At 41.5% G+C, this 15,886-nt stretch overlaps 1 protein-coding gene across 2 annotated transcripts in view; it reads right to left on the reverse strand.

The window, feature by feature from the left end:
• Positions 1-2,953: 2,953 nt before the first annotated feature.
• Positions 2,954-15,886, reverse strand: part of LOC141172252 (3-beta-hydroxysteroid sulfotransferase-like) — a 146,273-nt gene continuing 133,340 nt past the window's right edge. For both annotated transcript variants that reach the window (XM_073656248.1, XM_073656247.1), the window contains exons 6-7: positions 12,217-12,397; positions 2,954-3,232 (exon numbers count right to left, since the gene is read on the reverse strand). In XM_073656248.1, coding sequence (XP_073512349.1) covers positions 3,129-3,232; positions 12,217-12,397 — 285 coding nt within the window. In that variant the 3' untranslated portion in view covers positions 2,954-3,128. The remainder of the gene's footprint in view (positions 3,233-12,216; positions 12,398-15,886) is intronic.

Below are 15,886 nucleotides of genomic sequence, written 5' to 3' on the forward strand. Positions count from 1 at the left end.
TTCATGCAGCGCTTACTGTTTCTTTACTTGCCATCTCCGCGGCACTGTGGTTACAACTGCAGTGCAATGAAGTCTGCCACTGCATTTTGAGAGGGGGCTTCATGAGCTCTCCTCTGCCTCAAACATGAATGAAAAACACTAATACATTTGAATATAGGAAGAAGGAAATCAGTGTATCCAGGTTCCTGGATCTAGAAATAAAACTACACCAGTGTGCTGGTTGTACATTGAATAAAGAGGCAAGTTCCAGGGACCTGCAAGGTCGCTTATGCCAAAAAGGTCAATTAGGCCATGTGTTTTTTCTGTATTCCTGTTCATAAGTGCCAGTCCTGACTATATAGGCCAGAAAGAGTTTGAGCTGGCAGTCTGCCAGTTCATATTCCAGTGCCCTTTTCTGCTGATTGAGGGGAGTGACGTGTTAGAGGATCCTACACTTTCTACCAATGACGTTATTCAGTTAAGGACTGTATATATTTGAAATGACTGTATCATTTGTACTAAGAACAAGGGACTGTAACCTTATTCAAGGACCATTTTCCTGAAAAGTTTGCAGTAGTTTATGAAACTCTTTCTTAATCTAAGAGACCAGATTATCTATAGTGCCAGAAATGTGTTAGAATATGTTATATGTCTTGACGTAAAAAAAGAAGAAGATGGAGAAGAAGACAACGCTGACAAAAATATTTCCATACTGTTATTAGGTTTTATTTACCGTGTTTTGTGTCTTGCAGATTCTTGGTTGCCTAGGACGGCAATCAATAAAGAAGGAAGTGTTTACAGAAGTGGAAGATGGCTGACAAACTCCTGGAGAAATTTGCTAATATGACTTCATGTTATACAGTATATATATATATATATATATATATATATATATATATACCGTATATACGCTAGTATAAGCCAACCCGAATATAAGCTGAGGCCCCAGATTTTACCACAAAAAACTGGGAAAACTTATTGACTCGAGTATAAGCCTAAGGTGGGAAATGCAGCAACTACTGGTAAATTTCCCCATCCTCGTAAGCATTGCTCCCTCATCCCCAATCCTCGCATGCATGACCCCCTCATCCACAATCCTGGTATACATAGTCCCCTCATCCTCAATCCTGGTATGCATGGTACCCTCATCCCCAATCCTTGGTAGGCATGGCACCCCTCATCCCAATCCAGATATGCATGGCACCCCTCATCCCAATCCTGGTATGCATAGCATCCGTCATCCCAATCCTGTTATGCATGGCACCCCTCATCCCAATCCTGGTATGCATGGCACCCCTCATCCCAATCCTGGTATGCATGGCACCCCTCACTGTGTCCTGTCTGCCAGCATCTCACCTCAGCATCTGAGGAATGCATGATGTCACAGTTATGTGCCCTCAGATGCCGACGTGAGGTGCCGGGATATTCTCCATAATAGTCTGTCAGTCAGTCAATTATTCTCCTTAATAGCGTAGTGTGAGTCGCAGCTGCCGCTCCTGCAGCGGCTCTGCAATCACATATGCCTGCTACTAAAGAGAATGAATGTTCAGTCTCTCCAATAGTGGGCACAGAGGATCATTGAGCGGCTGCTGGAAGCGGCAGCTGCGACTCACACAGCACTATTAAGGAGTGCCCCATGGGCATGGAGAGGGGTGAATATTAATTACCTTTAGCAGCGGGCACACTTGGTAGCTGCAGCAGCAGCTACTACCTGTGCCCGCTTATCCGTCGCCGCAACTTCCTCCCACCCCACCGGTATATCAGCACTGCTATGTATAGCTAAAATCACAATAGCCTATGAACGCCAGCCACGGGTTTGTTTTCATAGAAGCATCGTAATGACATGCACGGAGGTCAACAGAAGACTCCCCGGCTGTCATAGCAACCCATTGATGCCCTGCAATCATGTCACAGGAGCGCCGATGAGAGCATGGAATGACGCGCCCCCCTGTCAAAATGTAGTAAATGCCGCTGTCAGAGATAGTCAGCAGGATTTAACAGGTTAACAGCCTCAGGTGGAGCAACAGTCCATCCACGGATGTTAAAGGCACATTACGGCTGATTATATCAACCATCATGTGTGGGTGCAGGAGCCACAAGGAGCTGACACTGTGCACGCTATTAAGGAGAGTGAATAGTCACTGATCCCCACATCAATAGTCTTGGCATGGGGAGCAGTGACTATTCCAGCAGCTGATCTCGGCATCTGAGGGCGCATAGCAGTGACGTTATGCGCGGTTAACACACTGAGATCAGGGAATGGGGACTACGTATAACAGGAAGGGGGGGGGCAGTGTCATAAGAAGCATAACAGGGCATCATGACCTCATTTTTTGCCAAAAAATACAGTAGATAGAGGAGGTTCAGGTCTTCAAACTATGCAAGAACCTGCAGCTTGTCCCATTTGCCTACTCTGTCTACATGGAAAAACATTGAGGGGTCATATCACTTTACAAATGCAACATTCCCTTCATTCTATATTTCATAAGGTGATGGCATAATCTAAGGGCTTGTGCAGTCGAATTTATTTACGGTCTGAGTGCGTTACGACAAAACATTGGATTGCACCCAGACCAATGTTACTCTCTGGGGCCTTGTACGTGTCCAATTTTTTCCTAGGACAGTGTCTGTGCAAGGAAAAATAATGCAGCATGCTCGATTTGCATACGATATTCAGACAGCACTTGGCCATGGAAGTTAATAATGTCGAATGACATCTGCAGCACAATTTTCATGGACTTACAGAATGAAAAAGATGGAGAAATTTTTATTTTTAAATCTTCTCATCCAAGAAAATTGGATTAGACTATGCACACGTTCTGATCAGAGTGTGATTAGCATAATTTGCCCGATTCTCTCGGATGAGAGCAAATACGGTGATGTAACCCTAGCCTTATGATATGTCATCAGTCACTTAACATGACAGCAATAACCCTTTCATTTAAGCATATTAAAAAAAAACTTTATACTAAAATGGATACAAATATTTTTATTGAATAATAATTTCATACATCCGATTGTAAACAACTAAGTAATGCTTATTCTCCAATGTTGATTTACTGTATATTTAGATTTAATAGATTGCCTTTAATGTTTGAGTTTAAGTGTGCAGTAGAGACATCCTAACCCAGGTTTTCTTATCTACATCGTTATGTAAAGGAAATGTTAATGTCTTTCATACAGTCCTTGTAAATCCTTTCAAATTCTTCTTCTTGAGCAGGAGTAAAATGATTCTTATGATCTCCAGCAATACCTACAGGAAAAAAAAATATTGTACTTTGTTAAAATACAAGCATATGTAATCTCCTTAGAGTGGTATAGGTAGCAGTGGTTTTTATTGACAATCATTTGGTTTGCTGTCCATGAATGAAGTTCCCTTTATTACACATGTGAATATTTTTATCTCACTTGAATAAAAATCTTGAAAGTAGCCAAAGCAAGAATCTACGCAGACAAGCCCTAATATGCATTTTAGATAGTAGTACGTGACGAGAAGCAGAGAAGTTTTTTCCTGATATAGTGTTTGGACACTGGGCATCCATCCAGCAGCTGATTGGACTTAGGGCTGTACAGAATAGATTTTAGTCATTCGCCAGCATAAATTAGACTTCACCAGCTTTACTGTGATCTGTATTTAACTTTTCAAAACTTAGAAGTATGCTCAATCCCAAGTCTGCTGTATAGTGTATCAAATAGACATGTAACCAGAAGCATTATGTGCAACACCTATTACATCTAAGTAGAGAAAGCAACTTTTAGGCTGTGTCCAGACATACCAAAATTGTTGTGAATATACGATCCTTATTATTGGGTGGAAAATCTGCCTTGTTTTGCAGTAGGCGCATAGTGGATACCTATTGAGTACAAAAGCTAAGTGAAAATCCACAAAAGCTCATTTTTTGGCTATAGTGGTCACATGGGATGAAACAGTTTTCTCTACCAGGTGTCTCTGGCTGACTGTTCATTTCTCTTCCTACCAGTTTTCTGGTCATAATCATTGACCGAGTACCTCTCTCATCCATATCAACTGGCAACCATTATGCAGTTCTCCACATCAAAGGGTAAATATGTCCCATAAACACACATCTAAACTCCTGCTCTTGGCCCACTCCTTTTCAGTTAGATCACACTCTCCTTCACTTCTGACCCTGCATTTTTTAGCCTGCTTTTGTCCAATACAATGGGACAGTCCACGTTAACTTGAAGATGCCATGTTTCTCTCTGATACTGACTGTACTGGTCAAACATCAGGTCAAGGCAATTGCCCAATGCAACAGGTAGTCCATGAATCTTTTACTAAAAAAAACCCCTTAAAATCTATATATTTCAAAAATTGTTAAAAATTTTTCTCCACAAGTTAACACTTAATCCACAATATTTTTTAAATCACTTATACCTATGCCAAGCAAATGAAAGGGACATTATCTCTATTCATGACCCGGTCTTGCTTAGCCCTTATTCACCTTAACGTCATTTTGACACATAGTGAGGTTTTAATACTAGAGGATAGCACCATCCCAATTTGGGTACACCTTGATGCTAGCTGGATGAACCTTTGATGAACCTCTGAAAGGAGGAGAAAAGAGTAGAGGCACAATATGGGATTGAGATAAGTGATTTAACTTTCCAAATGACTCATTTTCTATTTCTATCAGCTTTATACTGGGGCATAATATGGGATTTAGATAAGCAATATAACTTTCTGCACGACTCATTTATTTATTTTTTCTATGAGTATTATCTTTGGGTGTATCATGACCTTTACCAGGAATATATATCCTCCTTGGTTTCCTCTTGGTTACCCTACATGTTGTATATAATTCTCTGTACCGCTTAGTTACATCTTCTTTCATCCCAGGTCTATCAGGTCTCATATAAGGCTACCCAGGGTCAGTAAGGGAGAGCCATTGAAGAGCGGGTGCGCCATATCGCATCAATTTAGGATGTCAACCTCTGTGACCAAGTAGGGAAGGATTGAAAAGAAAAATAGGGATAGTGTCCCTTTCATTTATTTGTAAACAATGGTGCAGCGGTCTCAGGGAGCGCCAAAGGAATACTGGACAATATAATAGATGGCAACCGACTTTTATTCTTCCTCCAATACCACTGGCAGTGGTATTGGAGGAAGAATAAAAGTCGGTTGTCATCTATTATATTGTCCAGTATTCCTTTGGCGCTCCCTGAGACCGCTGCACCATTGTTTACTTGTGAAATATCTCCATACGGAGCCAAAGCGGCAGGAGCAGCCTGGTCTATTTGGATGTGTGAGGACCTGCGGTTATCCAGCCACCGGGTTAAACTACTGAGGACCTGCGGTGACGTGGTATCTGGTCCGGCAGGATTGTGTGACCACTTGAGGAGCACGGAGTTGCGAGGCAAACACCGACAGGACGGTACTACAAATAGAGGTGACCCGGAGCCTCATCAATCACACGCTTAATCTTGGTTGTGTAGACGTACACAACCATCACAGGTGAGTGTACTGGCACTTTTTAAATTAATTAAATAGCCCTGTGAGTCTACACATGCGCCCTTTCTTTTCTTTTCACCTTTCATTTATTTGGCATAGGTATTTTAAAAAAAATTGTGGATTAAGCATTTATTTCTTAAGTGTTCATGTGTGGAGCATAATTTTTTAACAATTTTTGAAATAAAGATATAGATTGTAAATTTTTTGGGGGGCTAAAATGTTAATATATCCCTTCCTAATTATTCATAGTAAACCACAGTAAGTCATGGATTCCAGCAAAACTTTTATCCGTGGAGAAGGCTTGCATCAAAACACACGCTGGCGCCACATAGGTAATGTTGATTTTTCCTTCTGATTCTGTCTTATTTTGTTCATCTTTTATTATTGTGTTTGCAGCTTTATATACTTATACTTATTTAACTTCTGCTGTGCATGTTTATAATCTCACTAGCTATTGAACCCGTTCTACGCCCGAGCGGTGAGCATTTTTATTGGTATATGGTCTCCCATGCTGGTATGTGCTGCCCCCCTCCAGCTATGTGCTGCCCCCATCCTGGCATTTGTGCTGCCCCCATCCTGGCATTTGTGCTGCCCCCATCCTGGTATTTGTGCTGATCCCATCCTGGTATTTGTGCTCCCCAATCCTGTTCCCCCAACCTGTTATATGCTGCCCCCATGCTATCCTGGTATGCATGGCACTCCTTATCCCTATCCTGGTATGCATGGTACCCCTCACCCCTATCCTGGTATGCATAGCACCCCTCACCCCTATCCTGGTATGCGTGGCACCCCTCATCCTGGATTGCTCCGCTGACTTATTTTGTTGTGGGATTGCTCCGCTGATGTATTTTGCTGCTAGATTGCTCCCCTGACGTATTATTGCTCCGCTGACGTATTTTGTTGCTGGATTGCTCCACTGACGTACAGAGACTTGACGGAGATTTATCTTCCAACAAGACAATGATCCCAAACATAAAGCAAAATCTACAATGGAATGGTTCAAAAATAAACGTATCCAAGTGTTAGAATGGCCAAGTCAAAGTCCAGACCTGAATGAAATTGAGAATCTGTGGAAAGAGCTGAAAACTGCTGTTCACAAACGCCCTTCATCCAACCTCAATGAGCTCGAGCTGTTTTGCAAGGAAGAGTGGGCAAGAATTTCAGCCTCTCGATGTGCAAAACTGATAGAGGCATACCCCAAGCAACTTGTAGCTGTAATCGCAGCAAAAGGTGGCTCTACAAAGTATTAACTCAAGCGGGCCGAATAATATTGCACGCCCCACTTTTCAGTTTTTAATTTGTTAAAAAAGTTTAAAATATCCCAAAAATTTTGTTCTACTTCACGATTGTGTCCCACTTGTTGTTGATTCTTCCCCAAAAAATTAGAATTTTATATCTTTATGTTTCAAGCCAGAAATGTGGCAAAAGGTAGAAATACTTTCACATGGCACTGTATATATTACTTACAATACAGACCAAAAGTTTGGACACACCTCATTTAAAGATTTTTCTGTATTTTCATGACTATGAAAATTGTACATTCACACTGAAGGCATCAATACTATGAATTAACACATGTGGAATTATATACTTAACAAAAAAGTGTGAAACAATTGAAAATATGTCTTATATTCTAGGTTCTTCAAAGTAGCCACCTTTTGCTTTGATGACTGCTTTGCACACTCTTGGCATTCTCTTGATGAGCTTCAAGAGTTAGTCACCAGAAATGGTCTTCCAACAATCTTGGAGGAGTTCCCAGAGATGCTTCGCACTTGTTGGCCCTTTCGCCTTCACTCTGCGGTCCAGCTCACCCCAAACCATCTCGATTGGGTTCAGGTCTGGTGACTGTGGAGGCCAGGTCATCTGGCGTAGCACCCCATCACTCTCCTTCTTGGTCAAATAGCCCTTACACAGCCTGGAGGTGTGTTTGGGGTCATTGTCCTGTTGAAAAATAAATGATGGTCCAACTAAATGCAAACAGGATGCTGGTTCAGTATGCCTTCAATTTTGAATAAATCCCCAACAGTGTCACCAGCAAAGCACCCCCACACCATCACACCTCCTCCTCCATGCTTCACAGTGGGAACCAGGCATGTAGAGTCCATCCTTTCACCTTTTCTGCGTCACACAAAGACAAGGTGGTTGGAACCAAAGATCTCAAATTTGAACTCATCAGACCAAAGCACAGTTTTTCCACTGGTCTAATGTTCATTCCTTGTGTTCTTTAGCCCAAACATGTCTCTTCTGCTTGTTGCCTGTCCTTAGCAGTGGTTTCCTAGCAGCTATTTTACCATGAAGGCCTGCTGCACAAAGTCTCCTCTTAACAGTTGTTGAAGAGATGTGTCTGCTAGAACTCTGTGTGACATTGACCTGGTCTCTAATCTGAGCTGCTGTTAACCTGCGCTTTCTGAGGCTGGTGACTCGGATAAACTTATCTTCAGAAGAAGAGTTGACTCTTGGTCTTCCTTTCCTGGGGCGGTCCTCAAGTGAGCCAGTTTCTTTGTAGCGCTTGTTGGTTTTTGCAACTGCACTTGGGGACACTTTCAAAGTTTTCCCAATTTTTTGCACTGACTGACCTTCATTTCTTAAAGTAACGATGGCCACTCGTTTTTCTTTACTTAGCTGATTTTTTCTTGCCATAATACAAATTCTAACAGTCTATTCAGTAGGACTATCAGCTGTGTATCCACTAGACTTCTGCACAACACAACTGATGGTCCCAACCACATTTATAAGGCAAGAAATCCCACTTATTAAACCTGAAAGGGCACACCTGTGAAGTGAAAACCATTTCCGGTGACTACCTCTTGAAGCTCATCAAGAGAATGCCAAGAGTGTGCAAAGCAGTCATCAAAGCAAAAGGTGGCTACTTTGAAGAACCTAGAATATAAGACATATTTTCAGATGTTTCACACTTTTTTGTTAAGTATATAATTCCACATGTGATAATTCATAGTTTTGATGCCTTCAGTGTGAATGTACAATTTTCATAGTCATGAAAATCTTTAAATGAGAAGGTGGGTCCAAACTTTTGGTCTGTATTGTATATCTATTATTTATGTATATAGTATCTTTTTTATATATATATATATATATATATATATATATATATATATATATATATATATAAATATATATATAGATAGATATATGTGTAATATATACAGTATATATCTATATATAGTACAAAATGTTTTTTTTAAGATAGAGACCGGAGGCACTGTGTGACGCAGGAATCTTGTGTCTTTTAAAATGTGGGGGTACGTTACATATTTAAATGATTAGTGATGTCAGGAGAGGGCGGGGGAAGACTGTGACGCCCGATCAGCGCCTGTGCAGTCCCCGCTTTCCGGTGCCATGTTGTTGAAGACACACTGCAAGTGTGTCTTCAATGAGTCTATTGAAGACACACTAGCAATGTGTCTTCAATAAAATGGCGCCGGAAGCGCACTATGCGCATTTACCAATTCCGACAGATGATCCCGGCCTTCTGCTCATAGAGACTCCGCGGCAACTGGCCTCCCGGATAGGTAAGTTGTTATTGTGCCGGAGATCGCGGTATTCGTTCAGTGCTAAAGCAGACCGCGATCTCCGGCACCACAATCCTCATCGTTGTTTAGGATGGGGATGCATTCCTCTGAGGGCTTCAGACTCTGTGGGCGTTGTGCTTGCATAGTCTATCGAGGCTTCAGACAGAGGGAGGCATCTCTGGTTATATTATAGATTACATCATAGCATCTTTAATATACTTATTCCCTTGCTGTTTATGTTTCCATACTCCATGTATCATGTTTTTTGGAGTGTCTATTGTTCTTTATATTAATCTGCACCTACTGTTTTTGCCGCCTTCTAGTTATTTTACCCTATTTCAATACTTGTCTTTCAAATTTTAGTATAATAATTATACTTTTATAATATATCATTTTGGCTATATATATATACACTTGCTTGTGGAGCATGGTTACTTTTCAATATATATACATATACACTTTATATATATATATACATATATATATCTATATCTATATATATATATATTAGTGGGGAAAATAAGTATTTGTTACACTGCCGATACTGAAAGTTTTCCCAGGCACACTTCAACTGTGAGAGGCAGAATCTTAAAAAAAATCCAGAAAAATCACATTGTATGATTTTTACATAATTAATTAGCATTTTATTGCATGAAATAAGTATTTAACTCAATAGAAAAAAAGAACTTAATATATGGTACAGAAACCTTTGTTTGCAATTACAGACGTCAGACGTTCCCTGTGGTTTTTGTCACGGGTGTGTCGCCACGAAGATCGTCACGATTACACAGCCTGACTTCTCGCAGCTGAGTTTTTGGTGCTTTGTATTTTTCGGCAGTGAGGGAGTTAACTCTCTCTCTCTCTCTCTGTGCTAGACGAGGTCCAGCCTCGCCCAGCTGCAATCAATGCTGCTGTAGTGGGACTCCTTCAAATGCCTGCCGGTCTGTTAGGGAAGTGTCGGTGAAAGCATTTCATGCAGACTAACAGAGCGGATCGTGGTATTTGGAGATTCAGAGCTAAGTGTATTTGGAGTGTTTTTTCCCTTCCTCGCTTTATCATTTATCTCCTTTCCCGTTGGTGTTCCCTCTGTTGTAGTTGTGTAGTTTTTGTATGCAAGGTGGTTTTGGTTTTACCCTTGTACTGTCTCGTTCGTCTAAGTACTGAGTGTGGGCATATTATTACCTGTCCCCTTTTGTTGTGATCAGGGGTCCTTCTCAGGACTAGATTACTGAGGTGCAGGGATCCTCAGGAGGTAGGGGTTACGCTGGCGGCCTGGCTCTCTGTACCTTTAACAGTACCTCCAGGTAGAGGGATTAGTCAGGGCCCCAGCTTAGGGTCAGCTTAGGCCCCCTACCTCCAGTACACAGAGACAGCGTGACAGTTTTTGATCAAGTTTGCACAGGGATTACAGCAGGGATTTTGGCCCTCTCCACCATACAGATCTTCTTTGGGGCTGTCGGTGGGCAACATTGAGTTTCAGCTCCCTCCAAAGCTTTTCTGTTGGGTTCAGGTCTGTAGGCTGCCTAGGCCACTCCAGGACCTTAAAATGCTTCTTATGGAGCCATTTCCCTAGCTGTGTGTTCCGGCTCATTGTCATGCTGGATGACCCAGTCAAGACCCATCTTCAATCTTTTTACAGAGGGAAGGAGGTTGTTGGCCAAAATCTTGCGATACATCACCTCATCCATCCTGCCTTCAATATGATGCAGTTGTCCTGTCCACTTTACAAAAAAGCACCCCCAAAGCAAGATGTGTCCCCCACCATACTTCAAGGTTGGGAAAATGTTCTTGGGGTTGTACTCATTCTTCTTCTTCCTCCAAACACAGCCAGTGGAGTCAATACCAAAAAGTTGTATTATGATGTTATCTGACCACATGACCTTCTCCCATGCCTCCTCTGGATAACCCAGATGGTCATTGGCGAACTTCAAACAGGATTTCAACATGTGCTGGCGTGAGCAGGAGAACCATGCGTGCCTTACAGGATTTTAATCCATGATGGCGTAGTGTTTTACTAATGGTAAAGTTTGAGACTGTGATGCCAGCTGTCTTCAGGTCATTTATCAGGTCCTCCCTTGTAGTTCTGGGCTCATTCCTGACCTTTCTCAGAATCATCCTTAACCCATGAGGCAAAATCTTGCATGTAGCCCAGGACAGAAATTGTGCAAACAGTTGTTGCTTTCTCACCAAGCTGCTTGCATATTGTCCTGTAGCCCATCCCTGCCTTGTACACGACTACAACTTTATCCCTGGTGTCCTTAGACAGTTCTTTGGTCGTGGCCATGGTGTAGAGGTTGGAGTGTGATTGATTGAGTTTGTAGGCATGTGTCTTTTATACAGGAAGCAAGTTCAAACAGGTGCAATTATTACAGGTAATGAGTGCAGTGCAGGTGGGCTTCTTAATGAAAAGCAAACAGGTCTGTGAGATCCAGAATTCTTGCTGGTTGCTAGGTGATCAAATACTTATTTCATGCAATAAAATACAATTTAATTATTAAAATGTTATAAAATGTAATTTTCTGGTTTTTATTTTTAGGTTCTGTCTCTCACAGTTGAAGTGTACATACAATAAAAATGACAGACCTCTCCATTATTTGTAGGTGGGAAAATGTGAAAACTAATTATTTTCCCCACTGTGTATATATGTACTACAACTTTCTGTGATTAATACTATTAGTTTTTGCACCATAACTGATAGCTGCCATTTTTGTTTATCCCAGCAAAACTTTGCAGAATGGCCATAGGTCTTTGTCTATTTACTGATGCCCTCTTTCCTCATAATCAGTTAAGTTTCTACATTTCTATTTCTGCACCACAGACAGTCCAGGAGTTGGTGGATGCTTTAGTCCAGGTCTGGGAGGAGATCCCACAGGAGACCATCCGCAACCTCATCAGGAGCATGCACAGGCGTTGTAGGGAGGTCATACAGGCACGTGGAGGCCACACACAATACTGAGCCTCATTTTGACTTGTTTTAAGGACATTACATCAAAGTTGGATCAGCCTGTAGTGTGTTTTTCCACTTTAATTTTGGGGGTGACTCCAAATCCAGGCCTCCATTGGTTAATAAATTTGATTTCCATTGATGATTTTTGTGTGATTTTGTTGTCAGCACATTCAACTTTGTACAGAACAAAGTATTCAATGAGAATATTTCATTCATTCAGATCTAGGATGTGTTATTTGAGTGTTTCCTTTATTTTTTTGAGCAGTGTATATTCTTATCATATGCTTTACCTTTTCTGTGAAATGTTCCATGTTCTGTGTTGAAAATATCGTTAGGCACTGCAGAATAGTTGGACATTGGGTTGCTCTTCATTGCTTGAAAAGAAGAATGCTGTACTACTGAGTCTATGGCCGCATCATCTAGTTCCTTCCCGAGGAATTTACAAATTTTAACAACATTTCTCCTCAAATCCTAGAGCAAAAGGCAAATTTTAATAAGCAAGTTTTAATACTGATGAACAAATCAAATAAACTCATAACTTCAATTCTGTATACTTAACTTATATGGATATTAAAGTTGATATATATATATATATATATATATATATATATATATATATAAATATATACAGTACAGACCAAAAGTTTGGACACACCTTCTCATTTAAAGATTTTTCTGTATTTTCATGACTATGAAAATTGTACATTCACACTGAAGGCATCAAAACTATGAATTAACACATGTGGAATTATATACTTAACAAAAAAGTGTGAAAGAACTGAAAATATGTCTTATATTCAAGGTTCTTCAAAGTAGCCACCTTTTGCTTTGATGACTGCTTTGCACACTCTTGGCATTCTCTTGATGAGCTTCAAGAGGTAGTCACCGGAAATGGTTTTCACTTCAAAGGTGTGCCCTGTCAGGTTTAATAAGTGGGATTTCTTGCCTTATAAATGGGGTTGGGACAATCAGTTATGTTGTGCAGAAGTTTGGTGGATACACAGCTGATAGTCCTACTGAATAGACTGTTAGCTGCTTTTTTCTTGCCATAATACAAATTCTAAGTAAAGAAAAACGAGTGGCCATCATTACTTTAAGAAATGAAGGTCAGTCAGTGCGAAAAATTGGGAAAACTTTGAAAGTGTCCCCAAGTGCAGTTGCAAAAACCATCAAGCGCTACAAAGAAACTGGCTCACATGAGGACCGCCCCAGGAAAGGAAGACTAAGAGTCTCCTCTGCTTCTGAGGATAAGTATATCTGAGTCACCAGCCTCAGGAATCGCAAGTTAACAGCAGCTCAGATTAGAGACCAGGTCAATGCCACACAGAGTTCAAGCAGCAGACACATCTCTTCAACAACTGTTAAGAGGAGACTTTGTGCAGCAGGCCTTCATGGTAAAATAGCTGCTATTAAACCACTGCAAAGGACAGGCAGCAAGAAGAAGAGACAAGTTTTGGCTAAAGAATACAAGGAATGGACATTAGACCAGTGGAAGTCTGTGCTTTCCTCTGATGAGTCCAAATTTAAGATCTTTGGTTCCAACCACCGTGTCTCTGTGCGACGCAGAAAAGGTGAACAGATGGACTCTACATGCCTGGTTCCCACCGTGAAGCATGGAGGAGGAGGTGTGATGGTGTGGGGGTGCTTTGCTGGTGACACTGTTGGGGATTTATTCAAAACTGAAGGCATATTGAACCAGCATGGCTACCACAGCATTTTGCAGCGGCATGTTATTCCATCCGGTTTTCGTTTAGTTGGACCATCATTTATTTTTCAACAGGACAGTGACCCCAAACACTCTTCCAGGCTGTGTAAGGGTTATGTGACCAAGAAGGAGAGTGATGGGGTGCTACTATAGATGACGTGGCCTCCACAGTCACCAGACCTGAACCCAATCGAGATGGTTTGGGGTGAGCTGGACCGCAGAGTGAAGGCGAAAGGGCCAACAAGTGCTAAGCATCTCTGGGAACTCCTTCAAGATTGTTGGAAGACCATTTCCGATGACTACCTCTTGAAGCTCATCAAGAGAATGGCAAGAGTGTGCAAAGCAGTCATCAAAGCAAAAGGTGGCTACTTTGAAGAACCTAGAATATAAGACATATTTTCAGTTGTTTCACACTTTTCTGTTAAGTATATAAATCCACATGTGTTAATTCATAGTTTTGATGCCTTCAGTGTGAATGTACAATTTTCATAGTCATGAAAATACAGAAAAATCTTTAAATGAGAAGGTGTGTCCAAACTTTTGGTCTGTACTGTATATATATATATATATATATATATATATACATATATATATATATATATATATATATCGGAAAGTATTCAGACCCCTTTAAAGTTTTCACTCTTTGTTTCATTGTAGCCATTTGGTAAGTTATAAAAAGTTCATTTTTTTCTCTTTAAAGTACACTCTGCACCCCATCTTGACTGAAAAAAAACAGAAATGTAGAAATTTTTGCAAATTTATTAAAAAGGAAAAACTGAAATATCACATGGTGATATATAAGTATATATCATCTACTATATCATCGGCTTATCCCGTCTGTCTGTCCGTCCAGGAAATCCCGCATCGCTGATTGGTCCGTGAGATAGCAGGGCTGACTCCGCCCATGTGGTCATATGACTCACCAACTGCCCATGACGTACTGAACATGTTTTGTCAGTCACAGAGTGTGATGTACTTCTGTCATGTTTAATGAATACGTTCTGTCAGTCACAGTGCGACATAGCTCAGTCACATTTACTTAACACGGTCAGTCAAAGTGTGATGTACTTCTGTCACGTTCAGTGAACACGTTCTGTCCGTCACAGTGTGACGTACTTCTGTCACGTTTACTGGACACGTTCTGCCAGTCACAGCGCACTTCTTTACTGCATGTTATCACGATTTACGCTTCCTGTCTTCCAATGGGTCGTAAGCGAAAATACGCCACTGAGGATGACAGAAAAGCAGCAGAAGAAGCAAGGAAACGACAACATCGAGAGCAACAGACACCACAACAAACTGCTGCCACACAAGCCCAGAATGCGGAATCTCACAGAAAACGTCGGCAACAGGAGACACCACAACACACTGCCGCCAGACAAGTCCAGGATGCGGAATCTCACAGATAACGTCGGGAACAGAAAACACCGCAACACGCGCATTTATTGACAGAGCGTGCGGTGGATGATGGGGGATAACCCCGCCCACAGCCCGTCATTCACCATGGTACGCGGAACAGGAGACCCCTGGCTGCAGCCGCAAATAGTTGTGATGTAAGCGGAAGCAAGAGCCGGCTGCAGCCGGGGGAATTACATGCTGGCTGTGCGTGGTCAGCGATGTTGTCACAAGCAGTATTGGCAACATGACGTAATTACAAAATTCATTAGGGGCCCCGGGGGGATACATTGGTGGGTTAATTTAAAGTAGTGCACCCCCCCATTTAAACACTGCTTCGTGTTATAATCTGCTACAAGCACTAAGGAAAGACAGGAGATCTGTCCCTACAGTAGAACTAAGCTAGATCCCTACGATGTAACGGGGAACCTGATCCTGCAATCAGACCCGCTAAAGTCCTCAGCTAGTCTGAACGAAGACCTATAGATGTGAGGAAGGGATCCCTACAAGAACTAGGGACAGGGAGAAAGATGGACACCTCCTAGCAGAAATTGTAGCAGTAAAAAGACAAACAACTTAGAACATAGAGGTCAAAAGACCTAGCTAAACTGACTGAGAAAGGTAACAAAGCACCTGGCTAGCTTAAGAGTAGAAATTACAATGAAGCACAGCAAGGCCAGAAGGGCGGAGCAGGATTAAATAGGCAAAAACGGTCATGTGACCAGCATAATAGAAAAAACCTAACAGGAGAGTTCTAACAGTACCCCCTCTTCTATGAGGATACTCCGGATCCCCTAGGCCCAGGCTTATCAGGAAACCTCTTGTGAAATGCTGTGACAAGTCTAGAAGCAGAAACA

Source organism: Phyllobates terribilis, unplaced genomic scaffold, assembly GCF_046119375.1.
Source record: "Phyllobates terribilis strain yellow unplaced genomic scaffold, ASM4611937v1 Scaffold_12__6_contigs__length_324123572, whole genome shotgun sequence".
NCBI classification, from domain to species: domain Eukaryota; kingdom Metazoa; phylum Chordata; class Amphibia; order Anura; family Dendrobatidae; genus Phyllobates; species Phyllobates terribilis.